At 32.7% G+C, this 17,699-nt stretch overlaps 2 protein-coding genes across 2 annotated transcripts; one reads left to right on the top strand and one right to left on the bottom strand.

Annotated features, from left to right (window-relative positions):
• Positions 1–137: 137 nt before the first annotated feature.
• Positions 138–4,883, top strand: LOC130645182 (uncharacterized). Its single transcript, XM_057451077.1, has 4 exons — positions 138–748; positions 1,433–1,643; positions 2,314–2,574; positions 3,760–4,883. The coding sequence occupies exons 1-4, from the start codon at positions 275–277 to the stop codon at positions 3,948–3,950; spliced, it is 1,137 nt and encodes a 378-aa protein (XP_057307060.1). The 5' UTR covers positions 138–274; the 3' UTR covers positions 3,951–4,883.
• Positions 4,884–10,683: 5,800 nt separating this feature from the next.
• LOC130645181 (spermatogenesis-associated protein 24-like) lies at positions 10,684–14,574 on the bottom strand. Its single transcript, XM_057451076.1, has 4 exons — positions 14,472–14,574; positions 14,254–14,384; positions 11,093–11,163; positions 10,684–11,002 (listed from the first exon to the last, which is right to left on the bottom strand). Exons 1-4 carry the CDS (start codon positions 14,532–14,534, stop codon positions 10,797–10,799), a joined length of 471 nt encoding a protein of 156 aa, XP_057307059.1. The 5' UTR covers positions 14,535–14,574; the 3' UTR covers positions 10,684–10,796.
• Positions 14,575–17,699: the final 3,125 nt, after the last annotated feature.

Here is a 17,699-nt window from a genome sequence, read left to right as displayed (position 1 = left end):
TTCCTTCAACCAACATACATTGTTTCAAATATTAAAGCACTCTGTCCTAGTTGCCTTACTCTAAATTAGCAAATGACAAGTTAGAATAAAAGCAGGTTGGAAACTGAGTCATAACATTTGTTACTATGGTGGTCAAAACAAACTCGATAGGCGTTCATTATTAGTCACATCTAACTTTAGAAGTGGACCACAACTTACAATTCTCAAAAATCTCACACTGTGAATATGTAATAACATATTTGTATTCTCATTCATATAATGGCGACTTAAATTAATGTTTTTTTACCGCAATGGTCCACCCGTTATCTTTTCATCTAACAATGATCTATCAGTGATTGAATTAAAACAGATAAAAGAAGGTCATTTAAATGAGGAACTAGTGAGATGTAATAAACGAAGAAAGATGTGGCTGAAACTAATTTTGTTAACAATCGTTGTGCTTTCTTTCGTACATTGCGATTCTCGAAACATTGTCCGTGTCAAGAGCATAACAAGTGCTATTAAAACATCATGGATGGGTCTCAAGCGATATCCAAATCGACGTTTGATTACAACACCGCTCCAACAACAGAACGTTTCATCAATGGCTGAATGTGGAAGGTTCTGTTTGCTTCATGCGCTTTGTAAAAGTTTCAATCTAGTTAACATCACAAATAATGTTACATTATGCGAGTTGCTAAATCAAACATTTTTTGAAGATCCTTGTCAACTGGTCAGACATCCAAATGCCACACATATAGCAACTGCTGTGAGTATTTCAAATGTTTTTTGCTAAGTTGTGCATCAACTCAGAAGTTTTATTTGTTTATTGCGGTTTATTGATTTTATTTTTGTAGCAAATTAAGACAATGCAAGCTAGGGTGTAATAAAAATAATTCCAATTTCTGAAAAAATTGTGGGCTTTTTTGACCCATGTCACACTAAAAGGGTGGGGCATAAAGGTCCAGTACTTAAAATGCTACTAAGTTGCGACTTGTCACGATGATAAAGCAGCTCAATGTAAACACAAAAAATTGTAAATGTCATTGTAATGTGGTGTACAAAAACTCATTCTAGCTACATTATAAAGTCCGGTACCCACTAGTCGGTGTTAAGCTTCACGGTTTATAGCACTTTCTAGTGGGTACCAGGCCTAACCACCTTATAGTATATATCCTATGCTCACACAGCATTTGTTGCAACCTCATCCCCAGGGCATCTTGTGTCTTTTCTGAGGGTCAGAAAAGATACAACATTTGTTGGTATATAAAGAACAACCATAGAATACTGTTTTTTTATTATTGTATGATGAAAAAATTATATTAAAAATCCACACCCATTGACAAAAAGAACAAAAAAACAACAAAACAGAAAAATAAATAGCAAGAAATTTCAAACATCTAAACAAGTACAAAAAGACGGTATCCATAATTCATCATTTTTGTCACTTTAGAATGAGTGTACACAGAATGACAACATATGTGGTAACGATAGAGAAAGATGCATTCCGAATGACGCGATGAACACTCACGAATGTGTTTTGAAGAATGAAGTTGTTTCTGAAGACATTTGTAAATCAACACATAGTGACGAGAAGTTTGTTTTTAGAGAAGTGTTATCTCCCTGGCCATTTTGTGAAATGTGCGATCAAAAAGATGTCACAGGTTAGAGCTATTCACTATTTTTAAATTCAAAATTACTGATAAGCTACACCTTCTTCAACACCCAGGTTGGTAAAACTTAGAAATCCGCTGAGTTTTTTAACCTTTATTTCTGCAGAAGCACGCCTTATAAGAATTACATTGATGCTACAGAAATTGATTTTGTATATGTTTCCTTCAAAGTTCTAAAGACAAAGATTTTACTGCTTTTATTTTACAAAAGTGCTTATACATATGTGCAATTAATTGACGTGTAAATAAATTTTTTAATGGTTTTCACATAGATACCATTTGCATAATATTCTAACCACATGTTTCCAAAGTAGCTCATTTTCACAACTGCGTTAATTTCCAGGCTACGAACCAATTTACTTAAAGAATATATATTTTTACTAAAAAAACACTTCTTTGTTCTTTGTTCTTTGCTGGCATGAAATTCTGATACTTATCAGGCCCTATACTATCCCCATAGCAAGGCAGATTGACGTCTATATCGAATCCCTTCATTTATTTTTAAACGAAAATTACATAAAGAAAAAAAATGATTCTAAATTTTGCAAACACCTTATTGAGGAAAAAACCAGGGTTTACGTTAATTTGGGAAAAATATTATAATTGTTAATATTATTGCTATTAATTAATTGGCATAAATATATCTTTCGTTGCACTTTAGGAGCCATATACATCCTGAAAATGACTGGAAAAGAAAATTTTAACCGAACATGGAAGGAGTATAGGAATGGGTTTGGCGGATCCGACTTTTGGTTAGGAAATGAAAAGATTTACCGACTAACCTTATCTAGGAACATTGAATTGCACATTTACTTGTCTAATTCACATAGTAGCTACTCTTTCTACTACAAGCACTTCCTCTTGGAATCCGAGAATGAATATTATCGCATGAATGTCGATGGACGTGAAAGATTCCCCCGTGGTATGTCTTCCATTTCATTCTTATTTTTTACGCAGGTCAAAGACATTGAATTAAAACGAACATCTCACAAACATTTATTTGACATGCGCCTGTCTCTCTTTGTGAGGTGGAGTCAAAAATAAATAACTACCCAATAAAGGCTCATTTTCAGAGAGACGTCATTTATGTATGATCTTGATGAGCCAATATCATCAATTTTAAACGCAAATGTAAGGCTATTGCGTGGAATATTATTTTGTCAGTGTTATACGCGTTTTTAAATTCGAGGATGAAGATAAATATTTCTAGGGACAAAAAAAAAATCAAATTATTGTTCCACGGCTTTAGCCGTGGAACAATAATTTTCTAGGGACGAAAAAAAAAATCAAATTATTGTTCCACGGCTTTAGCCGGTTGAACTTTAAAATAGGCTCCTTTTTTTGTCGCCGTTTTTACTATCGAGACTAGTGAAGCACGGAAGGGTACCAGTCTAGTGTAGCAGTACGTAAATTATTAGTTTTTGAGTGTTGCTAACAGAGCTACCCTGTTAAACGGTACAAAAGGTACCTATTATTTCTACAAATAAATTATTTTGAATTATTATTTTACTATTTTAGTTGATTTTGCCAGTTTCAGCAAGCTATGACGGTTATTTGTTATTTTTTTTGTGATCTGAAATTTTATGAAACTAGATTTGTATTTGCTTACAAGGAGTCTCAACAGGCTAAAAAAGCGGTGTTTACAAACTTGAACCGATTTTTCTACTTTCATATTTTTCTTTCGTTTTTTGCTGTGTCAGTTAAATATAATTAATTATTAATAACGTGATCACTTTATCTGCACAATCGGAGAACTTAAGTCAATATTCCCCCATGGAAGATTTGGTATCAATCAGTAATACGCCGTAGGACTTCTAGTGGAAACGGCTGGTTTATTTAATTTAAAAAGAAAAATATGTTTACCAGTAATGAGAGGCAGCAATTGCACCAAATAATTGTTTCTTAGTAGGTCTAGACTCTTTCTTAGATGTCGTTTCTGTGAAAGACATTAGGTCAGGTTCATTTTTAGTATGTTCGCAATGTTTGACAAGATCTCAGCCTCGACGTTCTCATAAAACTAGGTTCTTATAAGAAATAGGTAACATATTTATGATCAGATGTGTTGTGTTGTGTTACGTTTGTTTATTTCCATATTATTTTATTATAGAATGGGATACAGGCATTAAAAACTGCGACACAACATTCAGTACCTTTGACAAGGGAAGTGAAAAGCTGAAAGCCAGCACAGAGGGTACAGGATGGTGGTATGGAGGTGATTGTGCCACAAACCTCTTTCTTGGTGTTTGGCCTGGTAAAGTCTTTTCCGAAGTCCATATGAAATTGAAAATAAATCTTTGACTTAGAAACTCGCACTGTCAACTGTCCATAAACAAACAGGTCATTCTCCGTAATAACGGTTCAGGAGTCAAGGGACCCTGGCAACGAGGATGAAAGCATCGAAACCAGTTTGATCAGAAATATTGTGGTCACTGTGGAAACGGATATGTCCACTATGTACTGGTTTGACAAAATCTTTTTTGACTCGCTTAGTGATCAATTTTTTAGACAATTATATTGTGCATTTTTTTTTTTTTACCGAAGAAGAAGTCAACTTGTATGTTCTTTCTTCCATTCTTTAAAGTAAGTTCGTGCCATTTTTTTCGTTTTTGCCGAATTTAATTTCGTCAATTTTTGTCCTGAAAATTTTTAATAAAATAGAAAAGTTAGCGTGTTGCACAAAGCACAACAAAATTTGTATAATTTGTAAAAACGTATTTAAGAAACGAATATGTACAAGACTAAATATAAAGTTTGTGTTTGTTTTACATGTATGAAAAAATATATAAAAATCAAATAAAACATTCAGTGTTCTCTACTTTCTCCATACTTGTCACAACACTAGCAGTGTTACTTTAACAACCAGATTGATAATTTTCTTGAAAAACCAGAATTTTTGATTTGAGGATGTTCTCAAATACAGCTTTCACAATTCCAACGGGACACGACAAATTAATCTTTTTTACCATTCTTAATTAGGGTGAATTTAAGTTGAGAAAGGAGGTCACTTCTTGTAGTGATGTCACCATCGCGATTTATTTATTGGCAGTTACCCTAGCATTGTGGTTTTAAACTGCTAGAATCAACAGCACAAATTTTTACCTTCGCATCAACCAATCCAAAATTTAGTGGTATAGTCGCAACGACACAATCATCAGTGATTCTCTTTATCTTGCAGTCCTTGTTTACTTTTAGGACTTTTTTACCCTTAAAAATGACAATCGTTGCATCTTCAATTTAATAACACATTTTGTCCTCAATAACAGCAATTGTACTGTTAAGAAAGATAATTTCCTGAGAGATGTTTGAATTGTCAATGATGAATCCTTTCGCAATTCTACCTGTTGTGAATGTTTTCTATTGCAGGTTGGTTAAAATATGCGCCGCCCTCGATTAATCGACGCACTAAAAAATTTAGTTTTGAATAAGCGCCGCGGCGTTTATATCAGAGTTTAATACTATACGGTATTCTCATCAAAAAACGCTAGCTGATTTAATATCTCAAGGTCTGAAAAGATTGATGAAAAAGATAATTACTTTTGTGCATAATCTTTTCATCAGCTACATGTTTGTTTTTTGTAAGCAACCGTATTTTGAGGTTGCTTTAGGCTGCTAAGCGTAAAGGCATTTTCTAGCTCTCAAATTACTTAACTGGTTGCTAAGCGCCTAATATGTTTACAGACACATTAGTGGCATTTTAAAGCTAACCTTGACCCTTTGAATTGTGTTTGTCAGCTGTGATCTCAACACACACACACACAAAATGTGTACTCAGATATTCCTTTACTTCATGTTTTCCAACAACAATGTGTGCACTCAAGCTGGAACATTACATAAAATATAAATACACCACACATTATATATATTTCGCGTGGCCTTGTGGTTATGGAATTCGCTTGAGTTTGAGTTAGCACGAAATGATAAAAAATTTTTTCAGTTATTCATTAGTGTTGTTTTCAAATAAGTTTTTCCAGTACCAGCACCTCCAGTTAAAATTAAAATATAAGGCCTTTACATTTAATTTAATTAAATGTAAAGGCCTTATATTTTAATAAGCTTGGCAGAAGATTTCTGATGTACCGTCTAGCCCAACATACATCAAATATTTGCCTTTCATTACTTTTTAGGAATCTGATATTTTATTCAAATTTTCATTAGACATAAAAATAGAATGCTGTGTACCAACAAAAGCCTCTTTAATAGAATCCTCATAAGGTTCGAAAAGAAGATTCGAAAATCAGGCATCAAGAATTTGTGGCAGATTTTGGCATACCGTAAAATGCAGAAGTCAAGCGCAGCGCTTATCAGTGGTGATTAAAGCGCTTATCTGAGGGTGCACTTATCCACGGGTGCGCTTATAAACGAGTAAAAATTGAATAATTTTTTTTCGATGATGTATATTCTTTTCTGTGTATCATTTTTTTACATTTTATATTCCTTATTTATGGATGAAAGCAGTCATTATTGGTGATACTAATCATACGGCTAATAATCCCGAGACAATCCCGTTTATTGAATTGCAGTCAAATGAAAAAAAAGTGGATACATGCTTTGCGGAGAAAAAAATTACCTAAACAGGTCTTTGTTTGTGTTCAAAACATTTTGAAGAAAAATGCTTTGATCCAAGCAACACCAGATATTCCCGCGAAAACTCCCGAGAAGGCTGTTAAAAAACGCCTTCCCAACAATTTTTGTTTTCGAGAGCAACCAAAAGAAAGAAAGGCCTCAGTTTGAAGGGCCCAATGCAGAGAAAGAGAAGAGGTATTTATAGAAATTAATACGAGTCACATGTCAAGCATACACTCCATGTTAACTGAAATTTTAAGTCATTGAAGTGGAAGCTAGCAACACAACAAACTGATTCTCCTATTGTCGTTAGTAAACCAAAAGTTGTCTTGCGATCCATTGGCAGTCAGACTTCTCCAATTTGTGCCAGAAATATGGGGTATCAAGTTAATATGCGACCTCCACACAAAAGTCAATGTGTACAAGTAACGCCAGATACAAGAAACAGGCATTGTCAAATACGTTTTAACGGTAATTCAAACACATTCCTTATAATTTTGTTTAGAATCGATCATTTCGTTATTAAATTTTGTTTCTTTTTCCCAGGTCAAGCCGCGTACGATAAAGACGACGATGTTGATGACGATGAGAATGTTGATGATGGTGAAACTACTGATGACGATAATTACGAGTTTGATGATGATTGTGACGGCGATAACATTTTCTCCAAACTTAATAGTACCACTATTGAAAAACATTTTGCCGCTAAAAAGGAGAAAGTCGCAAAAGATTATAATTACCTTGTTGATATACCCGGTAATATAATCACACGAGGTGAAGAAAATAGAAAAGTCACCACGGAAAAGCGCAGCAAAAGTAAGCTCAGTTTGACTGTAGCACCATCAGAGAGAAAAGACTGTGAAGTTATCATTGAGTAATCAACTAAGTATAGCAGATTAAAACTGTAGGGACTTTTTATTTTTTTAGCTTATCTAATTATTTACATACTATTTTCATACATATTATTATTTACATGGATATTTTGCACGTATACCAGTAAACATTTTAGTCGCTTTCGTCTTCTTGAGCTGCAAATTGCCACCCCATTTCAATCTCGGGAACATTCGTTCCTCTCTCTCTAAAGCCAGTGTAATTACCACTTACAGAAGGGAAGGCTGCAACCTCGTCCCCAGGGTCTTGTGGTCCCTGAACAGTTATTAAGGAGTGGCCATTGCTTATCAACAAGGCAAAATGCGCTGGGAACGAGGTTGGGAAGCCTGTTCTTATTTTAGCAACGACACAAGCAGGAATGACTCTACGCACACCCCGTCCCAACCTAGTATGGATAAACCAAGTAAATTGTCTGTACGATGCGTAGCGATATGATCTAAAATAGGTTATATATTTCATTTATTGATAATATAATATATTACATGTTCTTATATAACTCTACTTACTGGCTAGTTACGTTATTCCTATCATGTGGTAACGATGCATTCTCCCTATCATATAACGATACTAAAACAGTCCACAGAACACCCCTGTCTAGCATCACGTTTAAAAAGCTATCGAGTTCAGTGATACATCTGCAATCTAAAAACGGTTCGGGTACTAGATTGTATGTGTAATTGTTTCACTGTTTACTTTGTAAATAGAAATAAACTAAAGCAAACCGTCTAATTTGAAATATTTTATTTCGTCTATCTCGTGACAGCATATGCACTCTCTTTCCGTATCCATTACGACGCACTGCTCACAAGTACACCAATCATCGACCCTAGCTTTCCTATATCCCTTCGCTGTAATACTCGCAAGTTCGCATCCTTCAAAGATATATTAGAATATTCTTCACGTTCAGAATGTTCTTCATCATCCTGAAATTCTGATACAAACTGAAAACGAAGTACCTTTGGTTGATCCATGATAACATTTAATAGAGTGTATTCTTAAGTTTGTTATTTACTTTCTTAAAACATTAGATTTTTTTGTAAAGAGAACCTTTTGCTTTTACAAAGCTCACTTTTTTTAATATACAATTGCTTACGTAATGTGCATAATTACGCATACTAATGTGATTATCCAGATCTCTGACCATGTTAAAACGACCTCGTTGAAGAAGGCTTCTTTTTTTGTTTATCTTCAAAACATAAGAACTAGATATTCTTTTATGACTTTGGAAAGGGGTTTTCACGCCATATTCCTTTTGAAAGTTTGATGGACGCTGAGAGTGTATTTGAACATCATTTTCTGCGGAAATTGAAAGTCATTCGTAATAATTCTGCTCAAGTATTTCCAGTGAGTCGAGAATTTCCGATTTGCTGGGCACCTGCTTGCAATTATTTTTTGACGAATCAAGAAAATTGTTTTTGTTAGGTTCTAAATCATTGTCAACATATTCCTTAACTTTACTGAGCAATAAATCACGTATTAACAAAAGCAGTGGTTTTGCTCATCAGGTAATGCAGAAACCATGGACAAATTGAATCTAACATGAAATGGGTCAAACTCATCGAATTGTCAAAACCAGCCAATAAATTAATAAATGAATCTATCAAATCTGACATTTTTAAACGAAACCAGTATAACGGGTCGACATGATCAGTTTTAAAAAATGAATACTCGGAAAAACAAATAAAAACAAAGGATATGACATATAAGAAAGAAGCCTGAAAAATTTATAAACTGAAAGGGCTCTTGCTGAAAGAGCAGCATTAAGATATAATTCAGGGGTTGGGCCCTAAGCAATTACCGTAATACTTCTTTTTAGCCCCCGGGGGCTTATTAAATTCTGGAAGTTTCAGACAGGAGACTTAATAGAATGGAGGGCTAAATAAAGGGAGGAGGGCTAAATAAATAATAGAATTTTAAACACACTATCTATTTTTTCAAATTAATACATAATGTTAACTTCATCTGTTATATCATCATCTTCATCTAACAGGAGAAGTGCATGATGGACTTGTAGTGCCTGGAGCAACACAGCCCGTTGATATTTTGCAAACGTAGATGTTATAAAATAGGAGTTAGAACTTTTAACTAACAACTAAGGGTGAACCCAGTATGTTGAGTGTATATTTACCAACTTAAAAGTAAAAGATGAGTATAATAAGTATAATAATAAGTATGGATTAGTAAGAAAAAAAAATTGTTTAAATATTTTGTAGTTGTTTAGGGGAAATAACAAAGGTAGGAAAATAAGAAAAGGTTAAATATAAAAATATACATTATATATATTATATTTTAGTACAGTTTAATTAGTGAATTTAAATGAACTGTAATCTTCTAGTAACTCAAGCAAAAATATTAAGATCATTTACCTTTGGAATAACATCTTGTTGAATGTACATTAAGGAAAGGCCATTAAGACGATCTTCTGTCATGGTACTACGGCAATGATCTTTTAAACGTCTCAATGATAAAAACCTTCTTTCACATTCACATGAAGTGATAGGGATGGTAGCAAGAATGCGAATAACAACATTGATATTAGTAAATAGAGACAGGTTTATTAATTTTAAAGTTTGAGAAATGTTTTCAGATCTTGTACCCTGATAATCTAATGCAAACTTTTCCAACAGCTGTAACTCAGAATCCAGAGCAAGAGCATTTGGGATTTGTAAAAATCTACAAACCTTTTGAATTTACTGTTCTAATCTTTGCTGCAGTAAACCATTGAAACTACTTTGGCTGGTAATAAACAGTCCATTATACACTACAAAGTTTTTAAAATCAAAACTTGAGTTTAATTCACTATTTAAATGGTTCAAGATTGGTATGGTTAACGCTATTTTTATAATAACCTTTTGAACTGACAGCAGGTTAGTTGTCTCTTTAAGGTTTGCCTTCGTATAACCCTTTTCATTTTCTCCTCCACTACTCCACTTCCTGCACATCTAATGCCTCCTTGTACGATGAGTTGTGAAAAAAATTTCTGCAACCAAATAGTTGTATTTTTTAAATTTGTAATGTATTGAACATTATTTGTGATGTTAATACTTCTGTCTTGAAGCAAAATCGCAACTCTGTGTTAGTGCCATAACATTTCTTGTCAGAACAACAAGAATTCAAAGGTAGAAATTTTATTGAAAAAAGAGTGCTATAGTGGCATCATTATTTACAATTTTATTCAAATTAACTGCCATATCATTAAGTGTGACAAAAACAACATAAGGTTCTGGAGAAACTTCCATGCCATCAATACGCTTAACCCATCGTGTTCGGCAGCCATCTTTAACTGTAGATATCTCACAATTGGGACAGTATTGAATGACTTCTTTTTCAAGGACTTGTTGCTTTTTTGTGAAATTAAAACTAGTGGGAAATCTCTTTAAATTCGTTCATAGCATTTCTCACCATCGTGGTGGAACAAGATTTACCAACCCAAAGGTTTAAACGGTGGCTGTGACAATGAACAAACAGCCTTTTGATTAACAGAAAGGCGACACACTTATCCAGCAACATTACCAGTCCCATCATAACCCTGCCATCACCAGCATAAGATTGATTTACTATTTGAAAAAATGCATGCTACTCGGCTTCAAATTTCTAACATTTCATAAAAATTCCGGTCACTTAACATATATAATACACAGTTTCTTTCCCTATCATAGATATTTACAATAAATTCAAGTTTAAATTATATCACTTTCTGTATTGTTTTCGTAAAGGATTATTTGTACTTAAGCAATTTTGTGCTAAATATCTTTCTTGTTGCAAATGTATCTCTTTATCATCTAGCTGGCGACGATATGTCTTCTTTTGCTCGTTTAACCGGCCTTTTAGGTTTTTGATGGCGATATCTTTGGCTAAAATGACGTCATCTTGACGATTACAAACTTTTTCGATTTCTAAATTGAAAAAGAAATGTGTTTTTTAATTTATTTTATCTGTCGAAACAGAGCCATATTCCATCTAGACTGGTGTTGTGTTATTCATACCAGAATACTTTTCTTTTAATTGCAAAGCGTGATACTTCTGTTGAAATGCTGTATCTTTCAAATGTCCAAACCTGAAAAAATAAACCAAAGAATTAGTTGACGCTAGGCCTTCCTTAATGGGAGATATAAATATTAAAAATAACGAATACAGCTTTAGTTGCCTACCTTACCGGTAAAAAACAAGTTTGTTAAAAAAAATGTCGACAATAACTTTTAGTTAGCAAAAAATAGTAGTAATTTACAAAAAAACTTTAATTCATGAAAAAAAATGAAAAAAAAATACGTCCAGGGTTTTAAAAATGCATTTATAACAGATGCATTTTTAAAAAGCAATTATGGTCAAAATTTTTAATCAGCCGAAAAATTTTGCTGGGCCGAAATTTGGCCACTATTTACCGCCTTTTATTACCTATCAGATATTCAGTGAAGCAATATAGTTAACCAGTTCAATAGCGTTAGGGGCTGTTCTGGATTTTTACAAGAAAGCAGGCCTAGTTAACTAATCTCTCTTCGAGGTTGATAAAATGAGTTTCTCTTTTACGCAAACGAATGTGTCAGAACAAGTTCCTAAAATTCAAACCACCTCAGAGCAAACCCTGAATTTAAATCAACCAAAGAGCACAATGCCGTCACATGTTATCCTCTTAAATAATATCAGAATTAATTATATTTGTTCGGGTGGTTCGCACTTAAAGCAAGGAATTTCTTGATACTTATTATGTGAGTAAATAACAATAAGAATTACCCATCAAAAAGCGCGTTCAGTATTTTTACTTGTTTTTTATTTGTTTGCAGCTCAGCGTAATTTTCCCGACCTCAACTAATCTGATTTTTCCAAATTCATTTCAGCAGATCTCGTAATTCTGTTCAGAAAAATAAAAATTCAAAACTCCAGATTTTACTGACCAGAAAGAGATGACGTCAGCCAGGGCCATACCCAAATATGGAAAAAATAACACCTAGTATTTTTTTATTCAAATATTCAAATAAGTCCCTGCACATGAAGAACATGTGACCCAAAGTACGACCTTTTTTTTACTAAAATTCCGAACATTTCCTCCATTCTCTAGCTGGTACTTATAAAACTTAAATTACCTGTGTAAGTTTAATACAAGTCTAGTGGTAGAACAGACTGAAAAAAATACGGAAACTTACTTCTTGCTAATAAGTTGATAAATTAATACTTAATAGTTCTAATTCACAATGAAGACCCGAAATCTGACATTTTCCAGACATTTCTGGCATTTGGACAATACTTTAAAAACTCCTGACATTTCTGACCCGTTATATAAAATACTTTTTTACTTTGTTCAATGTGCAAATGATTTCGTGAATTTTATGAAGAAATATAAAAAAAATTGCAGTAATTTATGTTTAGATGTAAATTTAAGAAAAACTCAAGCAAATTTAATTTTTCGGATTTTTATATTTATTTATTTCGGATTTTTATGTATATATACATAATTAAGCCCTAATTATATTGGGAGTACGTGATATAAATTAGGGCAGACGAAAAAATAGGGGATGACAAAAAACTAAAGGACGAAAAATTTACAAGATGAACCAGTCTACATAATGTTCTCTTGACTCTGGTGGCAATCCTTTAAATATGGATAAAACTTCTACTATTTTGCTTAAATTGTCGAGTTAAAAATAAGGTTTTTCAAAAAATGGATTTGCCAAAAAAGGTGACTTTTTAGCATTTTAGTCATAAATTAATTTTAGATTTTATCCTCAAATTGTTTATTTACATGTCCCTGTTTTAAGGGTAAAGTTTGATATACATAATTTTTCTATTTCTTTTGCCAGCACTTCAAAAAAGCGGTATGTTCTTATTTTAGTCTGTAAAATAGTCATTGATAAAAAATTTCGAAATGGAAATTTATCTATTTCAAAATTTTTATTTCTTTGAAAAACGTAGTTTCTATAGTTTCATTATCTAGGTTGCTTAACCTTCACCACGGCTTATTGCACAGTCTGTACCCTTAGCAGCTTAATTGCTTATAAAAACATGTAAAACCAGTCAAGGTGTGACCCGGCGTTGAACACTCTGATGAGCGTTTTATAAGAGCCGTAAACTGTGCCACACGATCAGGTGGAGCACTTAGTACAGTTAAACGGTGTAACACAGGCGTATAGTGATCATACACTTTTGAAGAAAACTCTCTTGCAGACTGTTTAAATTAGAACACCAGAAAAAGTCCATTGCTAACATCACTCAGCCATTTTATTTGCAGAGAAAGTTTTCAGGATAATAATAAAAGATGCAGCTATCTAGCTAAAACTGCATAGCATAAGAGCTACTGCATAAGAATATTGTTGTTTTACCCAAACTGCATTTTTATACTATCACTTTTTAGCCATAGATAGGAGCTAGCTGAATGGCTACAGCCTTAATATGAAAATAAATATTGGCTAGCATAAAAAGCTGTTATACCATACAGAATAATATAATTAAGGTTCTAGTAGTTGGCTAGCTAGCTAGCTAGCTAGCAAAATCTTCGCTCCTAGCCATAAAATCCTAAAAATAGTGCGTTTAAGATTTGTACGTGGCTAAAAAACATTGCAATATATTTATGCCAACATGTAAGAACATACAGAAAACACATATTACAAAAAATAAAAAGTTTCTAGAAGACAAAAAAGGTCAAACAGACCTACAAACGTAACAGTGACCACGACCATTTTTAAAACCAAAATGGTCTTCGTTAGTATGGTCCCTCGTTTGCGTGTCCAAGCCGCCAAATTTTTGGATCGGTTTTTCAAAGAATCGAGCATTTTGGTTAGTGTGTTACGTGTGAGCGGTCAAAATAAAGCCAGTGAAACTGTCAGTAAACTGTCCCATTTGTTTGAGATTGAGATCACGGGAGTAATTATTATAGAAAATGGCGTGTTAAAATAATACATTCGATTTTTTCACTAAATTATTTTATTTAATTAGAGGTTAATAAATTAAAACAATTAATTATTTGAGAAAATAAATTAATTTCTTAAATATATTTTAATCAATAATAAAATTATTGATTAAACAACCCCCTGGTTTTTAAAAATCGCGGAAAGATCAAAGTAAAATTGGTAGCCATTTTGCGTGACAGACAGACGTATACGGAAAGAAAAGTACTAATTTATAAAGTATTCAAAGCACAAAAAAAAATACATACGCCTCCTGAAACGCTTCTTTTTCCTTTTGAAGTTGTCTGTTCAAAATTCCCACTTCTCCAAGAGCAAATTCCAGTTTTTCTGACACAACAGCTAACTTTGCCTTTGTTGCTAAGTGTTCCTCTTTCTCTAACTACATATTCAAAGTAAATATAATGTATACATCAAGCAAGACGTCACAGAATCTGTAAACACAACACAATTAAGTTATAAATATCACCTCAAGTTCTTTTTTAATTGCATAGTATTCTTCTTCAGTAACATGACTCATCCTATGACTCATCCTATGTTAGTCCACATGTCTGTTAATTACTCTAAATTAGAATTTCAAGGACTTAGAAATGTGTGGACCTCACATCATGTACTGTTGAAACTGAAATTTCTTGCTTCCTTCCAAGCAAAAACAAGTCTCTGTTACAACAATAGTAGGCAGTATATCAGACAAAGTAACCAAGATTGTATGATCTTAAACTTGCAAAAAAGGACAGGGCAATTAATCCCAGATAGAGCCTTAACAACTTGTATTAAAAGGAGGAAAATTTTCTGGCACTATTTTTGCTGTTGAAAGCTCTCCTTCACAAAAATATTGCCTTGTCACAAGGTGATAGAAAAAATTTACACGGACTGTCTATTAAAGCCTTAAGAATAGCTTAAAGAAAGAAACCTTGATGGCAATTTAACCTTAATTTCTGAGAAGGTTTTTTATAAAACAATCTTAAGTAAGTTTATTCCCAAGAAAAATATTTGACCGCATTAGTACTAAAATTTTTTAATGATTTTGGTACTGCAAAAGTTTCTCTCCATGACAATCTTGTCCCCAGGCCTTGTTAGGTGTTTTGTTCAGATTCCGTCCAAGACAAACTTTTTTCGATTGAAATAAATAGTTTCAGCCTCAAAATTACTCAAAATCTCTCAAGGCTGAGCCTCAATTTTCTAAACATTTTCTGTATTGTTTATTTATAAGAAAAAGTTTAAGTCAATACAAAATAACATTGGACAAGTCTTGGAGAGGTATATGCATGCTACTGATATAGGTCGTGCTGAATGTGTGCAAATTGAAAATTGTTTTTGACCAGTATTTCAAAATTACCAATGGAGCAAAAAATGTAAAATGTTATTTTTTTAGCTTACTATAATTTTTCCTTGTGAAGTAAGCTTAAATTAGTCCTTAAAATCACAACAATGCGAGTGTATATAAAATTGGGACTTAAGACACTCCTTAAAAGCATAACTGCATTCATCATTCATCTTGTGTACACAGCTAAATTACAAAGACAAAGGTCTTAAATGAAAAGGCAAAAGCAACTTATTGAGTTAAATGGACATGTGTCTTATTTTCCAAAGATATAGTTTTGATAGATAGCAAGAAAGATCTGCAAAGCTATAGCACGAAAAAAGCAAAGACAATGATCTGAGTACGAAGTTTCACGCAAAATAAACAAAAAACATGGCTAACAATAAAAGTAACATTTTTATTTAAAAATGATGGTAAATAAAACAAAGTCGTTATTGAGTAATGTAAAAAGTTGGTGATATAACTAGGCAACCAAAAATATATTTTGAGAAGGACAATGATAAATGCTCAAAGAACCAGCATCGAATGTAAATATACAGCATCGTTTTTTAAAACAGAATTGTAGGTTTAGTAACTACAGTAACAAATAGACTATCAATGAGAGAAAGCCAGAGAACGTTATACCTATCTATATACCTTGAGCTACATATTCCCCACTGTTAAAAAACCCAAAGAAAAATTTAACTTGAAAAGATAATGTATATATTTGCGCTTGAAGTTTCTGGTAGAGAAGTGAATTCTGGTTCCTAACGATTTTATTTCCATTTCTAATATAAAAGAAAGGTTCTATTATTTTTATTATTTTCTAGATTATGCAACTAGACATGGCAATTGTTTTAGGAAAAAAGAAGTCCTTATTACAAGTTGATAAGTTAGCTAGTTATCAGTTTCTTATTTTAAAGGAACTACTATATACAATTTTTATTTATATCAAAGTTTATAACAAGTTTTAATTTTTGTAATAATTATTTGAACTCATAGAAGAAAACGTTTTAGACCGTATAATATAGTTTTCACTGTTTTATTAACACTTCATGTGAAATTAACGCAGGCAGAAAACAGGGGTTGATGCTGTTGTTGTTGTTGTTAAAACAAAAATAAACTAAGTAAAAAACAATGCTAATACATTATGTTACATTATTATGTTAGTTTGAAAATTTGTTCTAATCATCTAATTTAAAGAACATGCATTGCAAATTGAACATTAAATGCCATGTAGTATGGGCTGGGTTTTTTATTATAATAAAATAAGGTACAAAAGGCTAGCAATACCTGGCCTTTTTTAAACAATCGGAAATGTTGTTTTTTAGGGTAAAAAGGTATCCAGGGAAAACACACTCATTTAAAATAAAACAAAAAAAACCTCGCCCTAAAATCTGTCATAAATTACCTTTCTCATATAATAATATATAACTACAAAATAATATTTGTGCTCCATTAGCAACATAAACACAACTATTCTATAAGTAATAACAAAGTTATATTCTCACCATTCAACACAAAATAAGAAAAAAACAGGCTGAAAAATACTCAAAAATAAATAAAAATCGAATTAAATCAAATCAAGCAAGCATATATTTTTAAAAGATCATTCAAGAAATGAATACAAGGATTGAAATACTTGTTTATATATTATATCAGGTTGACCTACTCAGGTACCCACCACTAATAGAAAACTAGGTGTGACAGATCCAGTGACATCACAGACAAATAACAGCACAGGACAACATAGGACAGGAAAACCATGTAGTCAAAATCAAGTGTAAAGAGTGAGTAAGTAAGTGATTGAGTGAGGACAGGACACCAGTCAGATAGATAAAGTTAGAACGACACAGAAAACTAATAAGATTCCAAAGCACAGGATTTCCACTCTTTACTCAAAACAAAATTTGAGAAAATTTGAGGAGATTTTTGGGATTTTGAGGAGCTTTTGTTAACAACATTAAGAAGATTTGAGGAGAAAAACTTGCACTTGTAAAAAAGAAGGAACGCACAGGATGGGATCTCAATAATTTCTTTAACAGATAACTAAGAAACTTTGCTTCAAATACAAACACAACAAAAAAGTAATGTTTGCAGGCCACAGGAACCACAAATTGTGGTGATTCAAAATGAATAATATAATAACTAGCATATATAAAATAACCAAATGTCTAAATTTTTTTCAGGAGATTTGATAAGAAAACCTAGCTAGCTATATAAAAAAAAATTAAGGACATTTGAAAAAGAATTGAGGAAACCTTTCAAATTTGAGAGGATTTGAAGAGAAATGAGGAGGCGTGGGAACCCTCAGTTGGAGATTTTTAACAAATTATTTCTGGAAGCAGCTTGGTTTGGTATTGTTGCCTGTAATGCCTTCCTTGCCTTACCTAC

The sequence above is a fragment of the Hydractinia symbiolongicarpus genome, chromosome 5 (assembly GCF_029227915.1).
Source record: "Hydractinia symbiolongicarpus strain clone_291-10 chromosome 5, HSymV2.1, whole genome shotgun sequence".
NCBI lineage: Eukaryota > Metazoa > Cnidaria > Hydrozoa > Anthoathecata > Hydractiniidae > Hydractinia > Hydractinia symbiolongicarpus.
This window is presented reverse-complemented; position numbering and strand designations above follow the sequence as displayed.